General features: G+C 42.4%; 1 protein-coding gene across 24 annotated transcripts in view; it reads left to right on the forward strand.

Moving 5' to 3' along the window:
• TCF4 (transcription factor 4) overlaps nt 1-25,167 on the forward strand; it is a 334,112-nt gene that overhangs the window by 89,427 nt on the left and 219,518 nt on the right. For 21 of the 24 annotated variants that reach the window (XM_014570220.3, XM_014570224.3, XM_075932635.1 and 18 more), the window contains 2 exons: nt 14,203-14,264; nt 20,390-20,486. The exons of the other annotated variants lie outside the window; for them this stretch is intronic. In XM_014570220.3, the coding sequence (XP_014425706.1) occupies nt 14,203-14,264; nt 20,390-20,486 (159 nt within the window). The remainder of the gene's footprint in view (nt 1-14,202; nt 14,265-20,389; nt 20,487-25,167) is intronic. 24 annotated transcript variants of the gene reach the window in all.

The raw sequence follows: 25,167 nt of genomic DNA on the forward strand, positions 1-25,167 counted from the left end.
AAATGGTGGAATCTGGTTAAAAAAATCACAACTGAACACTCCTTGAAGCCTAGAAAGTTTTGTGTGTTAAACCTCCACTAGGATGCACACATAAATAACTTATATCCAAACATCATTTTTACTAAAGTGCATAAGCCTACTGCTTTTCCAGTTAACTACTCTCACCTTTGGAGCTGCCATCTATCCCTAAAGTCTTCACATGATTAGGGATGTTAAAAATTGGTTAATTGATTCGTCAGTTTAACCTCATGAATTCTTGAATTCCAGCTTGAGCAGGCTCAGGCTTCAGTCCGTCTGTCTGTCTCCTCCACCCCCCCCCCCCCCAGTCAGAATTGTGGTTGCATTGAAGTTTAAGATAGGGATGTTAAATATCAGTTAAGAATTCATGAGATTAGTTGACTATACAATTATCGGTTATTCTATTAGTCTATAGTTCCCGGGGGCAGGGCCGGCAGCAACATGGGGTGCCAGACAAGAGTTGGTCTGCGAGGTGAGCCAGTTTAAAAACCATATCCCCTCGCGGACCGGTTGCCTGTCGCCTGCGGTGTTGCCTTTGATACAGGAGTGGCAACATCCCCTGTCTGCTGGGGTCTGAGCTCCTGGACCCAGTGCGAGCCAGAACTGAACCAGGCTGCCTGCCTGCCTGGATTCCAATACACTTTAAATGCAGAGTCACAGCAGGGGGTAGGTCCCTGAGCCGGACTGCTGCTAAAAATTTACTGGGAAATGGATGTGTGTAGTCTATAGCATTAACTGATAGGCTTTTGCTTATTGGTTAATCAGCTATATTATTACATCCCTACACATAATGATGACAGCAGCAGCAGTCCTCTCCAGGGGAGGTATTTTGTTGGTACTGCACATTGAAGAGTGGCTCTTTTGGGACCTAGGACCTAATGCATAGGATTTGCTCTCTTCTGGCGCCTTTTGGATGGATCAACACTCGTTCACACTCAACACCTGAGATTATCCAGCTGGGAGTCGTGATGAACATCAAGTCAGAAAGTGAACATCCATTGGAAAGAGTTTCTCAAATTAAAAACAAACAAACAAACATGGTCCAGTTGATTCGGCGGAAAGAACTCAAACAGCTGTAGATTTGTCAGGCATCTAGTTTCATGATAGGACCCAGTTTCATGTGATTATCTCCCTTACTCCCTGCTTTTCCTTATACCTCTAGGTGTCTCGTAACAGAGAGACCTGGGTCCCTCCTAGCAATACTTTCACTGCAGAAACAAGGGTTTGAACATCAGTAGGTCTTCCTTAAATATTTGTTCTAAAATGGAATCTCTGGCAGCTATTATATTTGTGAGGAGCATCATCCTGTCAGCCTCATCTGCAATCCACCCTTATGATTATATCACAGGAACTAGGGAGAAGGGTGTGGCCGTGTGCATTAAGTTCCATGGAGTGTCAGAGCTGGAGGGACCATTAAATCATCTAGTCTGACATCTAATGGCCTGTTTTATCCATAATTTCACCCAATTACCCACATTTTGTGCCCAGTGATTTGTGTTTGAAGCATAATGAGTTGGACTAAATCATATCTTCAAGAAAGGAATCCAGTCTTGATTTGTAGATATCAAGAAATGAAGAATCTACCTCTTCCCTTCATTCCCAGTGGTTTGGAATGCATGTATTTTCATACCATAATGGAATATGTAATACCATATAGCCTTTTCTCAGGGAACAAACAGCTATGGGTTGAATCTCTTTAGTCTGGCACTCTCGGTATCTGACAGGTGCTGAACCAGAGAATTTGCTGAACCATAGAAGGTCAATATAATCTAGCAGCATTATCAATACTTCCAGTGCTTACTGGACTCTTTGAAGACATTTAGGGGTAAATTAGAGCTAAATAATAGCACAGAACACTGAGAGCCAGGACTGGTGGCTGTAAACAAACTTTATGGGACTACAGGAAACTTGGCCACGCCCATGATAAGTGGACACCTGGCTAATTAAAATCATGCCAGACAACAGATGTTACAGGACCAGAAAGTGACAGAATACAGAGGTTCAATCTGTGTATACATTTGGACTTTAACATGTTTAATATTTTGACATTAACTGTTATACACATCCAAAAGTTCATCTACGTTTGTTCTTCCAGAACTTCACATACCCACTTACTTTTCCAGGTGAATTACAAAGTAGAAAACTCAGTAACTAAAAATATATATGATTAATTATTAAGAGTGGGCGGATGGCCATATGTTGGAAGATTGTTGTATTTCAATATGTATGCCACTCTGTCATAGCATATTGGTACTTTACTTAGTAAATTTCTGGAACCAGAATATTATAAATAATGATAATAATAAATAATCCTTTATACATATATGCATACAACTTTACAATCCTCTAGAGTTATTTTGTCCAGAATTTCAGTTTATTCAGGACTGTATTTGATTTTTTTCAAAGTAGTATTGGCATCTGTTCAGGAGAAAATTAAGACAACATACAGTTAAGCATTTGTTTTTGAAATTGATAGTCAATAATGTTCAGAAACTGATTTTTGAATACTGGATGCTTAATGAATCTCTGTATTACTACATACTTTCAGTGACAGCTGGTCTTACAGTGAGGATTTCCCAGCATGTTGTTGCTTATTCCTCCCTAAAGTTTACACTTTTAAAAACAGACAGTTCTTTACACCTCATCTGGCAAACATAAAGAACTTTGGGTGAAATCATGCCCTTACTGAAGTCAATGGAGAAACTCTCACGGACGTAAAAAGGGTAATGATTACAGCTTCTGTCGTCTTGTAGCTGCAAAGCTTATCTTATAACAGAAAACTTGAATCTATCTGTTCTTATACATTACCATCATTGTGGTATCTGGGCCTTTGTCAGCATTTTACAATGTACATAATTAGGTGTATTTCTCTGCCTCTCTCCTTCATTCCAGTCACAGGGACCTTAAATAATTTTCATTTGTGTGGTGGTAGCAGGAGTGAAGGAGGAGAGTTATTGTGGGAAGGCTGGAGGGAAGCTGAGGTTTGTAGTCATCCTGGCACTGAGTTATGGCACACCTTTTTTAATGCAGAAAGTATAATATAAAGTTAGATGACTGATGTGTAAGATTTTGAATGTGATCTGTTTTTACACTGCAAGGTTGGGGTGGTGATCCATGCACAGTAATAAATCACCTCAGTACCAATCAAATAAAATCAAGTCTAATACAGTTTGTTAGCTTAATGGCTCTTTTCCCACAGAATCATTCAAAATGTGACACTCTAGCCCGTGCTTTTGAAAACAATGGTTGGCATCGGAAAGTCTGTCTGGGTGCAAATCTTAATCTTATAATATTGTCACTTTCACTGAATGCTTGTTCTCCATGTGGCACATAGTTGCCAGTACATATATGTATGGGGGAGCAATATAAGTCAGGCATCATTCATCATTCTTAAACCTGACAAGATCTGCTGTGTCCTTTTTGCTTCTGTCTATTAACTTACATCACTTTTTCATCACTATTATGTTTGTAGCTATATCATCAAGTACAAATCAGTGTCATTTCATCTCTTGTTTTTCATATCACCTTTCACAAGCTATCTTTTTCTTTAAACAGCGATACCACACTTTTGTTTTCCAGCTCTCTCTCATTCTTTTTACCCTTGGAATTTCTTTCAATTTGTTGATCCTTTTCTGGAAGCAAAGTGCCCAGAATCATATGCAGCAGCCTTGGTACAGTATCACCACAGCATTGTATGTAAAGGGAGTATCACTTCTTGCTTCATGAGATGATGAATCTGGATCCCAAACTCACCACTGACATTTTTCAAACCTTGTCATGCTGTAAACTCATCTAAGTTCTTGTCCCGTGTCAGTCCAATCTTTCTTGACATGAATGCTTTCCAAGCACCATCTTGCCACTGAAAATCTGTATTTTGGACTATTTCTGTAGTTAGTAGCTTGCATTTTTTCCAGGAGAAATGCCCCTTAAAAAAATTAACTCCAAGTTGTGTCTTTTGGGACCCCAGCGGATTCAGACAATGGAAGTTCTACCTAGAGCTTGCAGGATGGAACACTGTTCCTTAACATTACTTCACTGCCCTTGATATAGTTTACCACACCACCCAGTTTAGTTTTTCTGTGACTGTAATTGTGTAATTTGCATTTGAGTTTTCCCAAATTATGAATGAAGACCTTAAATGAAACTATGCCCAATACTGATCTCCGTATTGAAGCACTGAGGCCACTCCCCCCATACTTGGCACGTCTGCCTTTTCCTATTACCCTTGTTTACACTGTTTTGGTTTTGAATCCATGTTTGTGCTCATAACCAAGACAATTTGAACTGCATTTTCAAAATGGATTTATTGAGATTTTATAAAGTCTGTGTTATAGCCATCACAGTTCCTTTGTCTACTAAAATTGGCGAAGTTTGACCAAGATTATTTGTTTTTTATTAAATCAATGTTGCTTATAGGTTCATGGCTAAGTTACCCTCTCAGGCCATGTTCACGGTGGCGCAGCTGTGGCTAGAGCCCAACCAAATTCACAATCCATTTTGCTTACTATCATGGCGCTAGGATTTTAAAAATAATGAATTTTATGATTTTAGCAATTGAGACCTGAAATTTCACAGTACTACAATTGTAGTGTTCCTGACCCAAAAGGAGTTGAGGGGGATTGCAAGGTTGCAGTACTGATAGCCTTACTTTGGCTCTGCTCTTGGTAGCAGGTGGAGAACAGCGGCTGCTGGATAAGAGCCAAACTCCGAAGACAAAGCTGTTACCAGCAGCAGTGCAGAAGTAAGGGTGACAATACCCTTGCTTCTGCACTGCTGCCTGCAGAGCTGTATCCTCAGTTAGCAGCCAGCATTCTCCAGCTCTGAGGATAGCAGCATTGAAGGGTGGCAATACTTCCTGAAATAACCTTAGAACCCCCTACAATGACTTTTTGGGTTAGAACTCCGAATTGAGAGAGACTGGTCTGCTCTATGAAATGTGTAGAATATGGGGTAAAAGCACACATGAGACCAGATTTCACAATCCATGATGTGTTTTTTATGGCCAAGTATTTGGTAGAGCCTTAGCTATGGCACTGCAGCTATGTGGCTGTACCATTGTAGTGCTGATACTTCCTACATCAACAGAAGTTTTTTTTTCCATGGCTGTGTCTAGACTGGCAAGTTTTTCCACGAAATCATCTGCTTTTGCAGAAAAACTTGCCAGCTGTCTACACTGGCCGCTTGAATTTCCGCAAAAGCGCTGACGATCTCATGTAAGATTATCAGTGCTTTTGTGGAAATACTATGCTGCTCCCATTCGGGCAAAAGTCTTTTTCCGAAAAACTTTTGCAAAAAAGGGCCAGTGTAGACAGCAGAGATTTGTTTTCCGCAAAAAAGCCCCAATCGCGAAAATGGCGATCGGGGCTTTTTTGTGGAAAAGTGCGTCTAGATTGGCCACGGATACTTTTCGGCAAAAAGTGCTTTTGTGGAAAAGTGTCCTGCCAATCTAGACGCACTTTTCCGAAAATGCTTTTAACGGAAAACTTTTCCGTTAAAAGCATTTCCGGAAAATCATGCCAGTGTAGACGTAGCCCATCAGTATAGTGAATCTGTTTCTCCAAGAGGCAGTAGAAATTTTCCGTTGACCTAGCAAACTTACTTTGGTAGTTAGGCTGGGTTAACTATGGTGTTCAGAAATTTTTTAGAGCCCTGAGAGACCTAGCTACGTCTGTCTAATTGCGTAGATCAGGCCTCAGACCCTGATCCTGCAAAAACATAATCAACTTTACATGCTCTGTAAGAAATCTTGGTTCCACTGTCAGTGTGTGACTTCAGTGGTCTAGAATTTCACCCTCTGAATAGTTCTATGGACTTGAATTGGGACTACTCAGGAGGTGCTTGGGATACCTGTAAAGGTTGAACCTCCCTGGCCTGGCACCCTTGGGATTTGACCAGTACCAAGCCAGAGAATTTGCCAAATCACGAGAAATCAATATTGTCTAGCAGCTTTACCAACATTTCTACTGCTTACTGCACTTGTAGGATACATTTAGGAGTAAATTAGAGCTAAATAACAGCACAGAACATTGAGAGACAGGACTTGTGGTTTTAAACAGACTTTATGGGACCACGGGAAACTTGGTGAACATCCAGCTAACTAAAATCATGCTGGATCATGGATGCTGCCAGAGCAGGGAGGGCCAGATTAGAGAGATTCAACCTGTAGTACTAATTTACTCATGAATTACGGCAGACTTACCAAATATTAATTGCTGTTTTTTTCATTTCTAGAAATTAAAAAATGCACAATTCTTTTGAGTATTGATAGTGAAGCCCACCTCACTGAAAATCCCCTGCAAAAATAAATAAATAAATAGCACAATGGACAAATCTGCAAGGGCCAGACTTCCATCTCTTTATTGAACACTTTGATATTGTGTAACCCCATCATGGCCACAGGCAAATGGAACTGTTCATGGATTCATGCTGAGAATAACCTATCAAACCAGCTCTGGACCCCTGCCTGTGACATTCAAGATTCTATCTTGCAGAAATGTTGCATGTAGAAAAGGGTTTGCATGTTTTTATAACCCTTACACATTGTCAAAACTGAGGGCTGGGAATAGGGTACCATGGAGGCAGTATATCAACACTAGGAACCTTCACCCAGAATCTGCAAGAGTTTTAGCTCACCTTATCGGGGTAAAAAATTATTACTCAAGGTTACTATATATTTTAAAACAAGTATATGGATATAACCAAAGTTGTAGTTGTTAATAATATTAATAATCTTGATAAATAGATAAGTATATAAAAATCTTTTCACCTTAGCCAGAGAGCATTTTTCAATACTCCTCCCAACCCCCTCAGCTGGGGTTTGTTTTGTCTTAGAGAGCTCCATCATGTGTATTTCATATCGATTTACTTTTTAAAACTGTAACTGAGATAAAGAATTAGTAGTTCTAAACAATAGGAACTACATGTTCCGCTGTGATCAAGGAATTAGATAATCATTCATGTTTGCTTAAGGGTTCTGTATCTTGAGGCTTTTATAGGGCAGTATTAAAGCCCTGAGCCCTCTTATTATGCCAATACCCAGATGATTGCTTTAATGAGAAGTAAAGGGCCTTTTTCCAATTACAAGGGAATAACTGTATTAAGTTCCTGTGTTATGTCAACCTGCTTTGATTTGATTACTGAGAAAGAAATGGATTTATCTGTCAGTGTTACTTAATTAAGCCTTCTCATTGATGTTTTGCAGAGTAATATAGTGTGGCTTGCACATTTAAGTCTAAATACAAAGAAGATTGGTTGAAAGCTAAGACAACCCCTGAAGATAGTTTACAAGAGCAATTGCTTGTCGTTTTCAGATCACAGGCCAAAACTTCAACATAGGCGAAAAAACTTGTTTAAAGACTTAAGTTAAAATAAGGCCGATGGCAAGGAATTTTCAGTGAAGTCTAGGATAAAGCAGCAATTTCAGCTTTTATAATCTACCTTACGGGGGAGAGGACAGAGGGAAAGGAAGCTTGCTCGGGGTATGCCCCGTACTGAATATAAGAACTGCCATATTGGGTCAGATCAAGGGTCCATTTAGCCCAGCATTCTATCTTCTGACAGTGGCCAATGCCAGATGCCCCAGAGGGAAATAACAGAACAGGCAATCATCCTTGTAGCCCATTCCCAGCTTCTGACAAATGGAGGCTAGAGATATGATTTCTGCCCATGCTGACTAATTGTCATTGATGGACCTGTCCATGAATTTATCTAGTTCTTCTTTGAACTTTGTTAACCTTCACAGCATCCTCTGGCAAGGAGTTCCACAGGTTGATTATGCACTGCACAAAGAAAAAGTTGCTTTTGTTTGTTTGAAAACTGCTACCCGTTAATTTCATTTGGTGACCCCATATTCTTGTATCATTGGAAAGACTAAATAACTCTTCTTTATTCAATTTTTTCACACCAGTCATGATTTTATAGATCTATATCTTATCCGCCCTTAGTCATCTCTATTCCAGGATGAAAAGTCCCGGTCTTATTCATCTCTCCTCTTTCACGGTCATTTCAAACCCCTCATTGTTTTTTGTTGCCCTTTTCTGAACTTTTTCCAATGCTAAGATACCTCTTTGGAGATGAGGCGACCACATCTGCACGCAGTATTCAAGATATGGGTGTCATGGATTTAGAGAGTCAGCAAGATATTCTCTGTCCTATTCTCTATCCCTTTCTGAACAATTTCTAACGTTTGTTTTTTTGACTGCTGCTGCACATTGTGCGGATGTTTTCAGAGAACTATTCACAATGACTCTACTATCTTTCTCTTGAGTGGTCACAACTAATTTAGTCCCCATCGTGTATGCATAGTCACTTCACTATTTACCCCTTTCTCCAAATTATTTATGAATTTGTTGAGTAGGATTGGTCCCAGTATGGACCCAGGGGGGACACCAATAGTAACCTCTTTCCATTCTGAAAACTGACCTTTGTTCTTAGCCTTTGTTTCCTATATTTAACTCTTACCAATCCATGGGTGGACCTTCCCTCTTATCCCAGACAGCTTACTTTGTTTATTAGCGGTTGAATAGTGTATTTAAGTGAATAGGACAGTGTCTTAGAAATTTCTTTCGGATTTGATAGAGGCTATCAATCCTCCACCTACTTTTTTGACTCCCTTTCTACCCTGCCTGACTCAGCTCTCCTTCTCCTTATTACTACCAGCTATCCTGAATGGTTGTGGGATGTTCAGAGGGTACTTGATAGTACATCTGCTGTTCTCTGGGATTTTGAGCCATCCATAGTGACTTCCGGAAGCTGGCACATGCAGCTCCTCGATCAGCACTTAAATTCTTAGCATTAATCAAAAAATAAATATAAAATACACAAACACTTAAATCATGCAGATCCTAATCCAGTATTATCAATAGTCAGATAATAGGGCCTCATGATATGTTTTTTTTAATTAACTATTTTCAGAGAAAGAAAGAGAGAGAGAGAGAGAGAGAGAGAGAGAGAGTTTCTGATGAAGCATGCTTTAAACAATGTCCTCATTTTAAAAAGTCCTTATATATAAACTTTATAAGAATTTTTCACTTCCTGACTGAAGTTCACAAGAATTATTTTATCAAGGAGCAAACTGGCTTTAGTGTTTATCAAAAACAGTAAAGTTGACTAAACACAAAGCATTGTCAATGACAAAATGGAAAAATAAAGAAATATTGCTATTTGCTTTCAGCTCTATGAAACTCAGGTGAACTGTGTTTCTGACATTGCATTTCTGGACCTTTGCATCTGTGCAGAGCACAGAGAATTTCTGCAAATTCTGTGTGTTCACAAGAGCTTACTTTCATGGAACAAATTGCTGGAATCAGGATCTAAAGTGGATACAAAACTTTCAGTCACATATGTAATGTTCAGGTGGATGGCACCTTTTAAAAGCATGAGCGAGATGCTGCAGTTTGCACTGCCCCTACAAGTACTTCAAAGTTTTTTTCTGGCAGGCCACTAGCCACATCGGAGACTGGAGCACTGGTGTTATGTGCTGGTAAGAGGTCAGTCCAGTATTAGACAAGCCTCTGTATTCTGCAGTGGCTCAAGCTTCTAGGTGCTTTTCAAGTGCAGCCTCAAGTGGAACACATTGCAGTAATCTCTGCTTGAGGTTACACAAGCATGGATTACTATCATGAGCACTACAGCAGGAAGGAATGGTCACAGTTTCTGAGCTAAGCTGTAGATGGAAAGAAAGAAAAAAAGCATTACATGCCATTGTTGTCATTTGGGAATTCAAGAGTAGTTATGGGCACAATACAGCTGAAGACTGTAAACTAAATTAAATTGAACAGAGGTGGCTATATACATTCATTAGGAGCTCACTCACAGCTCTGGGCCAGTCCTTTGGATGGTTTCTCCCTATAGTAGAACCCTGCAAATCCGGGGATATCTGCTTTATATTCTTGGGTATCTGAATCCGCAGATGTCAGTGAGCATATCCGTGGTTCATTTTTGTGGCTACAGATGCAGATACAGCATGTTCCATCATAACAGAATTGAGACTAAATTAATTTGCTCCTCCACTTCTGTCAGACACTGATGGAGAAAAGAGACTACATTGTCTGGAATAAGCAAATGGCTTTGTAGATTTGAGCGTCAGCCATGTACGGATGATACAGCAGGCCATAATGTTAATGGGATTACTCATGTGAGTAGTTAGTCAAGTTTGCAAAACCAGCCTTCACGCTTCCTATGGTGCTGGGCTGGAAATGTGCTGCTTAAGTGTAAAGCATTGTTATTGTAACCATTATGGAATGAATGTAAACAACACTATCCAAAGTAGCAGGTTTTGTTTCACTTTCAGTTTAACCCAAAAACTATTTTGGACTTTTAAAATATACAAGTCTGCATTATTTTTCAGAATAAGTTCTAGGAGCTAGAAGACAGTTTTGGTAATATTTTTCTTAGTTTGCTGGTGACGTTTGCAGCAGTTTTGTTAGCACTGTGACAGCATTCATATTATAAACTCCATTTTTGTAGGTTTGTAAGTCAGCCATAAACATTTATTTGAAGGCTGATATTTGGGACACCTGGCAGGTGATTAGTTTATATTCTCATGTAATCATATTTGGTATTTTGGAGAGAGAAAAAAGAAACATCATAAATATAAACGAGACAGGATAAGAAAGAGAGATTCACGTGGACAAAGATGCGCATTACATGCACTGTTAGTTTGTCTAAGGGATTTAATACGGATTTTGTAAGCATCTTTGCATAGTGATCCAATGCCTTATACTAAGTTCATTGTAGGAGCATCTCTTTTGACTTCACTTGGTTTTGAAATAGGGTCTGAAAGCATTCATTATCAGTTACATAACACAAATTATTTAAAAAAATTCTGCTTAATTAACTGAATGGCATGGTTGATCTGATCTGTCAGGCAAATGATACACATTTTTTTCTTTGTCTAGAGCTTAATTAAATATTTACCTGTGAATGTCTTTTGTCATTAACACTTTACACTTTTATTGAGATAATAGCAATGATTATATAGAAAAAATAAAATCAAGCGCAAAAATCTTAACTATGTTGTTTAAAAACATTTAAATATGGATAGTATGACTATTAATTTCCTAGTTTACAGCTTTGATCATCAATCACTTAATCTACATAAGTTAGAAGTGCAAGTGTACTGCTAGATACCCAGTTATTTGTATCAGAATATATCATACAATAAAAGCTTTGATATCCGGAATGTTGGGAGAATGGTGGGTGCCGGTTAGTCAAATACTCTGGGTAACTAAGAGTTTGAAGTCTGGGAAGGAGCTCTTAGATGAGGCAAGGAGGAAGGGAGATAAGAAAGGTATGGGTTTTGGGTTGGGGGTGAGGGCTCCGGTGTGGGGCCAGAAATGAGGGGGTTCAGGGTATGGGAAGAAAATCTGGGCTGGGGGTGTGGGCTCTGGCATGGTACCAAGGGTGAGGGGTTTGAGGTGTAGAAGGGGACTCCAGGCTAGGGCCGAGGGGTTCAGAATGCAGGATGGGTTTCCTGGGCAATGGAAGCTGAGGATGCAGTGCTCAGGGTGGGAGGAAATGCACGGAGCTCCCATGGCTGTTCCTTCATCCAGGAGAAGCAGGTACATGTCACCACTTCTAGGGAACCACGTGGAACCAGGTAGGAACCTGCCAGCCCCACTACAATCAGACTATAAACTGGACTTTCAGTGAAGATAAAAAATACTGGTTTATAGAGCTTTTCTGTTGGTACAGGACCAGATAACACGGCTTTTCTGTATATACACATATATTTAATTGCAATGCTGTGATTAAAATTCCTGTAGCAATCTAGACCACCTATGTCTTTGTGTAATTAGACAAAAGCTGTTTTTATTGATGGTCACTGTAACTCAAAAATATAGTGAGAATATTGTTGAATTCAGAGATGGTGATATGAATGATTACAGAAACAGGAAGATTTCAATGTAAAAACAGGTTTCAAATTACAAGGTTGTTTTGGATAGGATGTGGAAAAGAGAGATGGGATAGAAGTATACAAAATATGAATGGCAAAGAGAGGGCAAATTGGGCACTTCTACTCACTTTTGTTATATGAGTACAAGTGACATTTAAAGAAATGAAAATATAACAAATATAACAGTAGTAAAAATAAATACTTTTCTCTCAGTATAACATGTGGAATTCGTTGTCATTCAATATAATTGATACCAAGAGCTTGGTCTATTAAATATAATATTAACATAAAAACCAGATTTACTGGAATATAACACAACATGAAAAAAGACTAAATGAAATTTGCATTTTGGACTCCAGTTGATCAAAGTTGTTAGGCATGTGCTTAATTTTAACTGTATGTGTATTCCCACTGACTTGAATGAACGACTTAACATGAATTAACGTTACTTAAATGGAACTACTCACATGCTTAAATTTAAGACTGTCCTTAAGTGCTTTGCTGGATTGACACCTTATTTAGTCATTAAGTGTTTTATTAACTGGGATAGCCTAATGAGGTTCCCAAAGCAGTGTACTGAGGATTCCGTGAGGGTTGGTGGTCATATTAGCTTTCCCCAGCATCATTAACTACACCACAAAACATATAATTCATTCAGTCTTAACCAGTAAAGTTTGGGGATTGTATCCTCTTCTCCCCCACCCCCTGATACAACATCAGAACTAACATGACCTACCCAAAGGTACACATTTCCACTCTCTTTTGAGTATCCAGGAGGGACATCGATTTGCAATTGTGGTGTCTTTTGAGCAGCTAGTCTGCTACTCTTTCTGAAACGTCCCATCTAAAACAATATAAAAGCTCATTATGACAGGCATGACAATTTAAACAGTAATACAAACTCCTAATTAAAAACAAGTCTTCCTTTCCCTAAGAGAGCCTGAAAGAGAAAGAATAAAATAAATGATACCGGTTACAATAGCATCAAGAGAAACAGTAATAGATACATGTTATAAACAGCATTCCACTTTTGAAATAAGGTTTCTAATAATACTCCTTAGTTTTGTCAAGGATATTTATAGTTGCATTCTGTAACACTTACCAATTATATAGCATCTTTTGTCCAAGGATCTTGAAGCACTTTATAAGAGTAATTTATTGCACCTCACAGCATCTTTGTGAGGTAAGTATTATGCTATCCAGTTTACAAATGGATAAAATAGGCCAGAGAAAGTGATTCACTCTATGGCCATGCATACACTACAGGGGTTGTTGTGGTAAGCTATGGTCCTGAAGGTATGCTGGCATAACTCCTCGATAGTATAGAAGTAACTTATAACAATGCAAGCGGTTTTCCCATTGCTTTTGGAAAATCACTCCCCTATGGACATTCTTCTGTCAGACTGGCAGTATTCACACCAGTGGTTAGACCAGTATACCTGTGGGAAACAAGGATGTGGATTTTCCATATTGCTGAACATCTCTGCTGTGCTAATTGAAGTTTGAAGTTTAGGCCTGACCTCAGTCATACATCTGTTCAGCACCAGAGTTCAGGAGAGAAGGCAGAAGTCCTGATTTCCCCAGCCAGTGCTCTAAACTCTGCACTATCTCTTTGCAAATTTGCCAAATCCTTCTGATTGTAAGCTGCAACTGCCTCAAATGTAGGCGGCATTAATGAGTGTGAATGGATGAGCACAAGACTGTGGGCATCCAAAGGTAATGGAAAGATTCTCATGATTTAAATAGGCATTGTGTGAGGCACTTAGGAAATTCAGAAAAATGCTTAAGTATGTGCTTACATTCATCTCTATTCAAGAAGGTGATTGAACATGTGCATAACTCCCCCTGACTTCCCTGGGACTTAAGTACATTCTTTCCTGATTTGGGGCCTGTATGAGAATTTGTGTTTGAATGCTGACCTTCAAAATATTTTACATTGGCTTCTGGGGATTCTCTGTTTTATCACATCTTGTGTTTGATTATATGTATTTTGTGTCAAGGACTTTGGTGCAACTTGGAGTCCATTTTTTAAGTCTCATGAAACACTGAGTCACTGAAGTAATTTTTATGTTCAAACCTCTGGTTCCTGAGGGTCCAGTTCATTTCTGCTGTGAATTTAAATGAGTTAATTTAAGTGGTTGGGTCAGAAGCCACTATCATCGTAGTAGCCCCGTGCCTGATTCTTAATTAAAGGCAACAGGAGATTAATTTGAAACATTAATTTAAAAGTGCTTACACAAAAGGAAAGAGTTATTGCAATAAAGCCTAAAGAACTTTTTTGTCCCTAGATGTAGAAGACAGAACTAGCTCAGGGTCCTGGGGGAATGGAGGACATCCTAGTCCATCCAGGGTAAGTATATCTAATCTTTTTCCTAAACCAGACTTCCTGCATATGCAAATTTACAATCTTAAATTTGAGTTCTACACCTGATTGCATTGAAAAATGTACATGCAAAGTTGGCTGTAGATCAGCTTCTCTTCAAAATTGCTTTTTTTAAAAACATTCTTATCTGATCCTGTGATTGAATTTGACACCTGCTCCACTCCTGTTAACAGCTAGCAAAAATTTTCATTAGCCATTTTGTCTTGCTAGTTAGTATCAGCTATTGATCCATCACTGTGTGTTATCTCACTATTGTAAGTGGCATTTTTTGTTATTGTTGACATTTCTCTTGGTGTCAAGTATCGGAGGGGTAGCCGTGTTAGTCTGAATCTGCAAAAGCGACGAGGAGTCCTGTGGCACCTTATAGACTAACTGAAGTGTAGGAGCATAAGCTTTCGTGGGCAAAGACCTCGTGGGTAGTCTACATGCATCTGACGAAGTGGGTCTTTGCCCACGAAAGCTTATGCTCCTACACTTCAGTTAGTCTATAAGGTGCCACAGGACTCCTCGTCGCTATTTCTCTTGGTGTAATTTCTTGCTGGGAGATTTTGTGTCTCACTGGCACAGATATCTACATGCAAAGAATCATTGCATAGCATTGGGATGCTCTTGTTCACTCAAAATATCCTACTTCATCACTGAGGATCAGATTCTGCCACCCTTTTAACATTGAATGGTACCTCTGAAGCTTAGGAATATAGAGCTAGAAGGGACCGCAAGGGTCATCAAATCTAACTCACTGACAAGCTGCAGGATTATTCTTCATATCTTGGGTAGCCCCATGAAGTGGAACTACTGGAAGGCAAAGCTACTCTTCCTCATAAGTGAGGGGTAGGCAATAATTTTTGATGGGACCCCACTCCAACAATTTGGAAAGTGGTCAAGGGCTGTACTTGTCCATATTAATGGAAGGGGTGCGGGGCTTTGGATGGAGGTTGGGTGCAGAGGGAGCTTACAATAAGGGATTAGGGTACAGGAGAGGATGTGGGGTCTGGGAGGAAATTTGGTGAAGGAGGCAGTTGTGACCTGGGATAGGGGACTAAGATGCAGGGGTTTGGGTTGTGTCCTGGGGAAGGGGACTAGGGTGCTGGGGGTGGGAGGGAGTGTTGGTCTGTGGCCAAAGACAGGAGGGGGTTGTGACTTGGGCTGGGGACTAGGGTGTAGGGGTTTGGGTTGTGATTTGTGGTGCAGGATCTGGAAGGGGATATGGGTGTAGAAGGCAAAGGGTTTGGGCTGTGATCTGGGGCAGAGGATTGGAGTGCAGGATCTGGGAGGGTATATGGGATAGAGGGTGTGGGTTATGTGGGGTAGGGGGGCAAACAGTTGGGGTGCTAGAGGCAGGCTCTGGTTGGGATACTTACTGGCTTGACTCCCAGCCAGCAGCCTTCCCAAGCAGACTCCCTGCCTGTCCCATCCCCACTCTGGCTGCAGGGGCCATGTGTTTTTCAAACAGCTAAGAGATTGAGGGGATGGTGGGAAGGGAGGCTGGGGCGGGGGGAAGTCTGCTTCTCAGGCTTCCTGTTGACAACAGGAAACTCTGACTGGCCTAGCAGTGGCCACATTTCTCCCTCCCCGGCTCCTGGGGGGGAAGGAGGGGCAGGGAGGGAGGCAGGGAGTCGGTGGGTTGGATCTGGCAGGGCTTGGCAGATGGGATCCAGCCTGTGGAGGATATTTTTGCCCAGGCCTGTCAGAAGTAGATGAGTGTTTTCAAGGGTGGAAAAATCTGAGCCTGCATTTCTTTGTTCTCACTCATTCTGGCCATTTACATCTACTTCATACTTCTCTTCAAATTACCATCTCTGCATTGCTCTCACACAACATTCTGCTCCGCCTCTGTTGGTTTCTTCAATAAAAAGGGCAGAGTTCATGACATTAACAAAAGAGGTACACGTTTTTAATGCCGATATTCCCTATTTTGGTGAGAGTATATATATGACACTGAATGTCTTTAGAACAAATTGTTAACTCATGACAAATTAACAACTCATTGGACTTAGGGGATCCTTAATGTTTTGGGAACAATTTTCAACAACTACAGGTGTATAATGTGCCTATACAATTGTTCATTCGTAGACAAGTATGCATCTGTATCCTTACATTTGTTGACTATGCACACAAGGACTAGTTTTCATTTACATTTACCTATTTTACATGTACAAAAGCATTTTTGCACACATCCTTGCCTATTTGCTTTTGAGTGTAGATATTTTGGGGACACAGCAGAGGTAGCTAGTTTGAAAATGTAACCCACAAACAAATTTAGGGCCCACCAAACTTCTTTCCTAAGGTTGAAGGGATAATACCTCTACTTCTAAAGTCAGATCATTTCAGAGAGCTGTGAATATTGTCTTCTCTTGTTTTCAGGCAAAGTGTTACTAACTTTAATCTTCAAAGTACAGTAGCATCTTTCTACTTACCAGTAACTTTACAGAGCCATTGCTCCAGCTGTCAAGTTTGACATTCTAATGCATTATGTGGATGGGATGAGGAAATCTTTCCTGCTCCTCACATTATAATGCGTGCACACACTGACATTAAATTCAAATGTGGTTACTGAACTGGTACCTACCATGGGAATTACTGAGACACACCATATTTCTTGTTATTTTTATAAAAGCTGGGGTATAACATAATACATGAGTTTTGACTTTGAGAAGGTTGTGTTTAGAACTGCATGGAGTCTCAAGATTATTTATTCGAGTAATAAGAATGATCTCTTCCAATAAATCTCTCTAAATGTACAACCCTGAGGAATTCTGTCCATTTAAGGGCTAAATTGTATAACTCTTCCATGCATTGGGGTGCATTAATACTCCCCTCAGTATTCCTACTGAAGTCTACTCTCATAATTAAAAGTTTACCAATGTAACTGAGGATTGCACAATCAACCCTTTCTGAAAAAGGCCCAATCCTGAGCTCTTTAAATAGGCAGGCCTCCCAGGTAGGTCACAGAAGTTTTGAGCCCATGTCCCAATGCAGTCACAGGATCACGGTCTGAATATTGTTCTGAGGATTAGGCTAAAAATCCCCATGTATACAGGCAGTCCCCGACTTACGCGGATCCGACTTATGTCGGATCCGCAGTTACGAACGGGGCTCACCCCGGAGGACACGGACTGCGGGACCTCGCGGTCCTGCCGCCCGTGTCCTCCGGGGCTTTTTCCGCGTCTCCCTGGTCTGCAGACCAGGAAGACGCGGAGCAAAGCCGCGGAGGGGCTCGGGCAGCGGGACAGCCCAGACGCCCCGCGGCTGTCCCGCTGCTGGCGTCCTCAGAGGCTTTGCTCCCCATCTCCCTGGTCTGCTAGTCTCCAGCAGACCAGGGAGACTGGGAGCAAAGCCGCGGAGGACCCAGGCAGCGGGACCGCGGTGCGTCTCGGTCCGCCACCCGCGTCTTCCTGGTCTGCTGGGGTGGAGGGGGTGCAGCTAGTACGCCCCCCTTTCCCCAGCAGACTAGGCTTTTCTCCGGACGCCTGTGGCAGAGCAGCTGGGGCGCTGCCAGTTGGTCCCGCAGCGCCGCTCTGGGTGCTACTGGACCAACCCGGCAGCACCCCAGCTGCTCTGCCCCAGGCGTCCTGATTCAGCCGCTGCTGGTCAGTTTCAGCAGCGGCTGAATCCGGACGCCTGGGGCAGAGCAGATGGGGTGCTACTGGGTTGGTCCAGTAGCGCCGAGGAGCGGCGCTACTGGAGCAACCCAGCAATACCCCAGCTGCTCTGCCCCAGGCGTCCCCAAGTCAGCTGCTGCTGAAAGTGACCAGCGCTGACTACAGGAAGCCCGAGGCAGAGTTGGAATCAGCTGCTGATCAGTTTCAGCAGCAGCTGACTTGGGGACGCTTGGGGTTCTTAAGTTGATTCTGTATGTAAGTCGGAACTGGCGGTCAGTTTCAGCAGTGGCTGAATCTGGATGCCAGTTCCGACTTACATACAGATTCAACTTAAGAACAAATCTACAGTTCCTATCTTGTACGTAATCCGGGGACTGCCTGTACTTCAGAATCAAGAAGTATATTCTACTTCATATATTCTGTAAATCCATGATACAAAATTATGCAAGGCAAAACTTAAAAATTTTTACTGCTATTTAATTGTCTCTTAATGAATGTGAAGGAACAGGGATTGCAAGCATTGCTAGCTAAGTTTCAGCACAGCCTAGTGAGGTGAAAGATAGTGTTGTTCATACTAAATCCATTTTCTTCCGCTCCCTCCTACTCCTCGTCCCTTTCCCCCCCCCCCCCCCCCCCGATCAGATTCTGCCATTGGCTAACATGCCAAGTGTTGCTTCTAAGAAAATATACTTAATCTTGCATTACACTGCAGTCATCTGAGCAGAATAATTTTCCCCCATTTACTGCATACCAGGATTGAATCTCTTCCACAGAAGCAGAAAAGCCAGTGACCAGTTCTGGTTTAGCAATACCTGGTTTAGCTTTCACTGCATCATTACTTCACACATCTCTCAGTTTTATTTTTATTCACCCTCACACCTCCCAAAACTTTCATTGCTTTTAGGGGAAAAATGTTTTGAAAACTAGTCTGTAAATTTAGGCATACATATTTAGGCATACATATCTGAATGTAAATGTACCAGTATAGAATCATAGAACATTAGAATTGGAAGAGAACTTGAGAGGTCATCGAGTCTAGTCTCCTGCCCTCACGGCAGGACCCAGTACCGACTAGACCAGCTGTGCTTAACCCATGGCTCATGAGCTGCATGCGGCTCTTCTCGCCCCCCCCCCAAAGTGTGGCTCGCAAAGCCTCCCCCATGGCCCGTGAAGCCGCCCCTGTGCCGCTAGAAACGGCCCCCAGTTCCCTGTGCTATGTGCACAACTATTTTGGCTCTTTGCCTGTAATGGGGTTAGCCACCTCTGGACTAGACCATCCCTGATAGATGTCTATCTAACCTGCTCTTAAATATCTTCAGAGATGGAGATTCCACAACCTCCCTAGGAAACGTTTTTCCTGTGTCTACCCTGATAGTTAAGAAATGTTTCTTAATGTCCAACCTAAACTTCCCTTGCTGCAGTTTAAGCCCATTGCTTCTTGTCCTATCATCAGAGGCCAAGGAGAAGAATTTTTCTCCCTCCTCCTTATGACACCCTTTTAGATAATTGAAAACCGTTATCATGTCCTCTCTGTCTTCTCCTTTCCAAACTAACTATGTCATGAGAGGAGATAAAGAAACAAAACAGTCCTGGGATGAAAGCCTAAGTTTTCCTCAGGTCTCCACATTAATTTTCTGGTCATATTATGCAAATCACTTCACCTTTGTGCATCTCAGTTTTCCCAACTGAAAATGAGGATGTTCCATGACTTAGAGTTGCTGAGAAAAAATAATAGCAGTGTTTCAAGATCCAAACGTAATAGCCGCACTACAGGCAGACAAACTCTTGGTTTGTTTGTTTTTTATTACAGTTGAGTTTTTGCACTAGTACAAAAATGGTGAGTGCAGCCTGGAATGTTAGGCTGGGGATGCAAGAAAAAATTGTGGTGTGCTCCTGATAAGACTTATGCACGTGTTTAACTTACTGTGACTAGTGTCTTTGACTTTAGTGGAAGTACTCACAGTTGTATATGTTAATCTCCTGGGTTAGTCCTCATAGCTTTGTATCATAATGAGAGAAGCACCCAAGCACTTCATGCCAAATTTTGCCTTTGTGTGCGTGCAGCAACCACTGGGTTAAAATGTCAAATTTTTACTTACAACTACTAGATCTAACCCCCCCTTCCCCCCCAAATAATGTCTCTCTTCTCCCCACCTGAAATGAAAGTAGAAAGACTGACATAGTAGGTGAAAGATGCTTGATGGCTTGCACAACATTGAGCTCCCTGATATATTATCTCAATTATCATGCAGGTGTGTCCACAGAATAAACACACATTAATTACAAACTAAATGAAAATTTTAAAGCAGCTTCAAATTAATTTTGGAACGCATTACCCCAATGAAACCAGTGGTAGAAGGTAAGGGAGAGAATAACGTTTCTTCAGTATTCAGAATTGAGGGCGAAAGTATAACTTTCCTCTGCTGTTTTTATAGAAAATGTTTGTGTTAAAATTATAAAATTCTTTTCTCCTTCCCAATTTATTAACAGAACTATGGCGATGGGACACACTATGATCACATGGCAAGCAGGGACCTTGGGTCACATGACAATCTCTCACCTCCTTTTGTCAATTCCAGAATACAAAGTAAGAAGAAATCAAATTTCTTAATATTGTTTTGTTTTTCAAATGGCTTAAAAGTAGAAGTGAGTGAGTGCACCATACAGTAAGTCCCCGGGTTACGTCAATCCGACGTAAGTCAGACCCCTAGTTATGAACGGGGGGGAGGGGGACGCAGCTAGTGCGGGGTACCTCCCCCACTGTTGCCGCCTCTGGCGGCACGGGGTGCGCTTCCCCCCAGCAGACCAGGGAGACGCAGAGCTAGCCCCCCCCCCCCCCCAGCAGACCAGGGAGACGTGGAGCGGCCCGTGTCCTTCGCGGTGCGAAAAGCCGCTCCGCGTCTCCCTGGTCTGCTGGGGAGGGGGCGTAGCTAGTGCTCCCCCCTCCCCCAGCAGACCAGGCTTTTCTCGCCGACGCCTGGGGTAGAGCAGCTGGGGTGCTGCCGGGTTGGTCCTGCCGTGCCAAGGGTCGGTGTTACCAGACCAACCCAGCAGCACTGCAGCTGCTCTGCCCCAGGCGTGTCCGATTCAGCTGCTGCTGGTCAGTTTCAACAGTGACTGAATCTGGATGCCTGGGACAGAGCAGCTGGGGTGCTGCCAGGTTGGTCCCCGCAGCGCCGAGGTGCGGCGCTGCGGGGACCAATCTGGCAGCACCCCAACTGCTCTACCCCAGGTGTCACCAAGTCAGCTGCTGCTGAAACTGATCAGCAACTGATTCCAGGAAGCCTGGTGTCAGTTTCAGCAGCGGCTGAATCGGGGACACCTGGGGTACAATATGTTCCAGTTCCGACTTACGTACAAATTCAATTTAAGAACAAACCTACAGTCCCTATCTTGTACGTAACCCGGGGACTGCCTGTAGTTTAATTTCAAGGCTTCCATTTTTCTCCCATGTATTTTGGGTTTGTTGTAGTTGTTCTTTGGAAGGGAACACTGAATGTTGCCTCTTGAGCAACATCACATTTTGAAAGATGTACACCAGTACTGTTCACTGATTAGTCTCTACTTTCTTCATGTAAGGGGTACATGCCATTTAAAACAGTGACTACAGTTTTTACAGAGAGTGGTAAATGTACTTTTCCTGAAGCTTGTGTGTTTTCTTTAAAGGTGTGACCACTTGGCAGAGAATTAAATGGAACTTTTCAGCAACATTTTTTTGTACTTTAAAATATTACAAATAAATGTTCTTTAAAGGGATAGATAAATAACTAGAGATTGAGATCATAAGCCATTGTTTTCTCTGGATTGGGATGGATCATTGCCTGTTGGGACTTGCGGTCTCTTTGGACTGCAAACTTCTGGATTAAAGATGAGGCTGCCTGCAGTGTGCTCCACTTGGGACAAACCAGAGTCCAGCCCATGGCATCTGACAAGTCAGCCCTCACAGTTAAGGAAAGCTTGGCTGTCCCTGCATTCGTTTTAACTAAGCTTGCAAGGATTTAGTATAGCAGCTATAAGCTATAATTATTTGCATGTGAATGATAACTGCTTTCTTTAAATCATGGCTGATGAATGAGTTTGGTTAAAGTAAATGTAAGATGTAAAAATATTAGTAATCCTCGTACTTAGCCAAAATCACACCCTTTTATTGTAGTTATCAATGAACTTGCTGAAATGCCATGATTTCAACAATTGAATGTAAGCCAAAGAAAACATAGAGCTTGTAACTGTGAAATATCGTTTTGAGAATGTAATGTGCCCCTCTAAAGTATGCCTTGTCTTTTAATATTAAGAAATATTTGTGAGTTGTTTAGCATTCGGGATAATGTTGAAGCTTGTATGTATTCCCCCACACAACATGGTTAGAACAATTTCAAGGGTTTGACTTGAGCCAGCAAAAGCAGAGAAATTTAGACACTCCCTTCTTAACTCATACCATTGGCTTTAAGTAGTGCAAATATTTTACAAATAGTCAGACACTCCTGTGAACCCACTGTGCTGAGTGATGCTTTCATGTTTAACCATTTAATACAGATGTCTGCAACTGAAAGGTCTGTCTTACTCTCCCTCTGCTCCTGCCTTTCCCAACAAATAAATAGCATTAGTCTGTACAGTAATTGTTTTCCCCTCCATTTGGGGAAAATGCTGCTTTCAAAATGTATTCATTACAATAAAATACAGTTACATATAGTTTTTTGAAGAATAAAACAACAAATTGATTAGGTTTTTCTTAAACACATTTTCCTTAAATGTGATTTTTCTGCTGGTGCCTGATTGGAAAGCCAATGGGAGTTTCACAGCTGCAGCTAAGAGAATAATCAGTCCTGAGTTTTTCCGAATATACAAACAGTGTGAAATTCAAGATATCTTGCTGCAGCACTTGGTCTGTAATGGTCATCATGCTGAAAGGTCCTGGAAGTGGAATATTCCTGCGGTGTCCTTAAGTATTGGTGTGTGTTGCAAAAATAAAATCATTTGAAAATAAGAATACTGATGTTCCTACATGTGCAGATTGGTGTGTGCATGTGAGAGAGAACGAGAGAGAGAGAGGCTAACAGCTTCTGACAAGTGTGTTATTGTGTAATAATGCACGCCTACTGTTGAAGCCAATCAGCTTGCTCCCTCACTCTAAAGCATTTTGTAACCCTAATTTAAAATCGTTCTCTGGTAATTAGAGCAGATTCCCTTTAATTTGTGCCTGTTTAGGCAGCAAATGGCATGGAAACCACACTATTTTATTTCCCCACTTCCATTACTCTCCTAAAGCCTACATTTTGCCCACCCTGCTCAGGTGCATGAGGCACAGAGATAGGGATGATGACGCAAGGGAATCCCCATGTCTCTTGCGCTGCCTGTGCAGAGGACAGACAATCTCTTTAGGGAGTGGAGGCTGTATAGAACCTTCTGAAGTGGCTTCCCAAATATGGAAGAGGGGATTAGTGGGTTGTAGCACTGAGACTAGGGATGTTACATATCAGTTGATTGAATAGTCGAGTAACCTCATGAAATTTTATCAGTTAGTTGACCATTCTATAGTCCCTGGCGGCAGGGCTGGCAGCCACTGTACCAGAGGCAGCAGTGCAGGGTGTCAGACTGGAGCTGGTCTGTGAGGGGAGCCAGTTTAAAAATCAGCTACCCTTGCAGACTGGCTGCCTGTTGCGCCACACTGCTGCTTTTGAGAGAGTTTCAGCAGCGCAAGGTGGCAGCAGTTCCTGTTTCGGGGGGAGGGAGGTCTGAGTTCCCCTACCAAAGTGTGAGCCACAACTGAGCCGGACTGCCTGCCTGCCTGGCTTCTAATACACTTTAAATGCAGAGCCACAGCAGGGGTATGTCCCAGACCTGTTGCAAGCCAGGACTGAGCCAGGCTATGGGCCAGCCTGCTAAAAAATTTACTGGCAGGAAGAGTGGGAGAGGAAAATGTGTGTAGTCTGTAGCATTAACCTATACACTTTTGCTTATCGGTTAATCTACTATACTATTATATCCCTAACTGAGACCCCACTTTCTGGTGCACTGGCCAGCAGAACACGTATGAAGGTAGATGAGAGCTGTTGCAATGTACACACCAGGGCAGGATGCCAGAGTCAGACAAAATTCCTCCGGGGAATTCTGCTGCAGTCCCGGAGCACTCCAGCTTTGGTAGCAGTACAGGCAGTCCCCGAGTTACGCGGATCCGACTTACGTCGGATCCGCAGTTATGAACGGGGCCCGCTCCCTGGTCTCCAGCAGACCAGGGAGAGGAAGCAAAGCGGCGGAGCACGCGGGCAGCGGACAGCCCAGACGCGTCTGGGCTGTCTGCTGCCCGCGGGCTCCGCCGCTTTGCTCCCCGTCCCCCTGGTCTGCAGACCAGGGGGACGGGGAGCAAAGCAGAGCAAAGCCGCGGAGCCCGAGGGCAGCAGGACAGCCACGGCGCGTCTGAGCTGTCACGCTGCCCCCGTGCTCCGCGGCTTTGCTCCAGGCGCCTGTGTTACAGCAGCTGAGGCGCTGCCGGTTGGTCCTGTAGCGCCGCTTTGGGCGCTACTGGACTAACCCGGCAGCACCCCAGCTGCTCTGCCCCAGGCATCCCCAAGTCAGCCGCTGCTGAAACTGACCAGTGGCTGACTACAGGAAGCCCCTGCCCCGGGCTTCCTGGAATCAGCCGCTGATCAGTTTCAGCAGCAGCTGACTTGGGGATGCCTGGGGTTCTTAAGTTGAATCTGTATGTAAGTCAGAACTGGCATCCAGATTCAGCCGCTGTTGAAACTGATCAGTTTCAGCAGCAGCTGAATCTGGACGCCAGTTCCGACTTACATACAGATTCAACTTAAGAACAAACCTACAGTCCCTATCTTGTACGTAACCCAGGGACTGCCTGTAGTTAAAATCAAGTCCTAAATGTGGAAGCCAAGGCCGTCTGCTATACTGTCCAGGAGAATGCTACTAAGTCTGTGAATCTCCCACTGTTACTAAAGCGCTGTTCTGTCAGATAAGCTGTCTGGTCTGAAACACGGGTCTCTATTGTTTTTGGAGTGTGACATTTTTCACCTCAAGCAGATTTTGAACAGAATAGGACTATGTTTTTGGCAAGATAGTTTTACCTGACATTAACAAAGCTGCCTCAGAGTTGAGGCCAAAGCAGTGTTCTGCTGAACAGAAAATCAGAGAGCAGTTTACTGTTTCAAAAGTTGATTAGAAAGATGATTGTTTTAAATATATAGAGAGAATTATTTGAGGGATGATAAACTCTTTAGTACTTCTGAGAAGCAAGGACCTTATTTTCTTCTGTGTCT

Source organism: Pelodiscus sinensis, chromosome 6 (genome assembly GCF_049634645.1).
Source record: "Pelodiscus sinensis isolate JC-2024 chromosome 6, ASM4963464v1, whole genome shotgun sequence".
Taxonomy (NCBI): Eukaryota; Metazoa; Chordata; order Testudines; family Trionychidae; genus Pelodiscus; species Pelodiscus sinensis.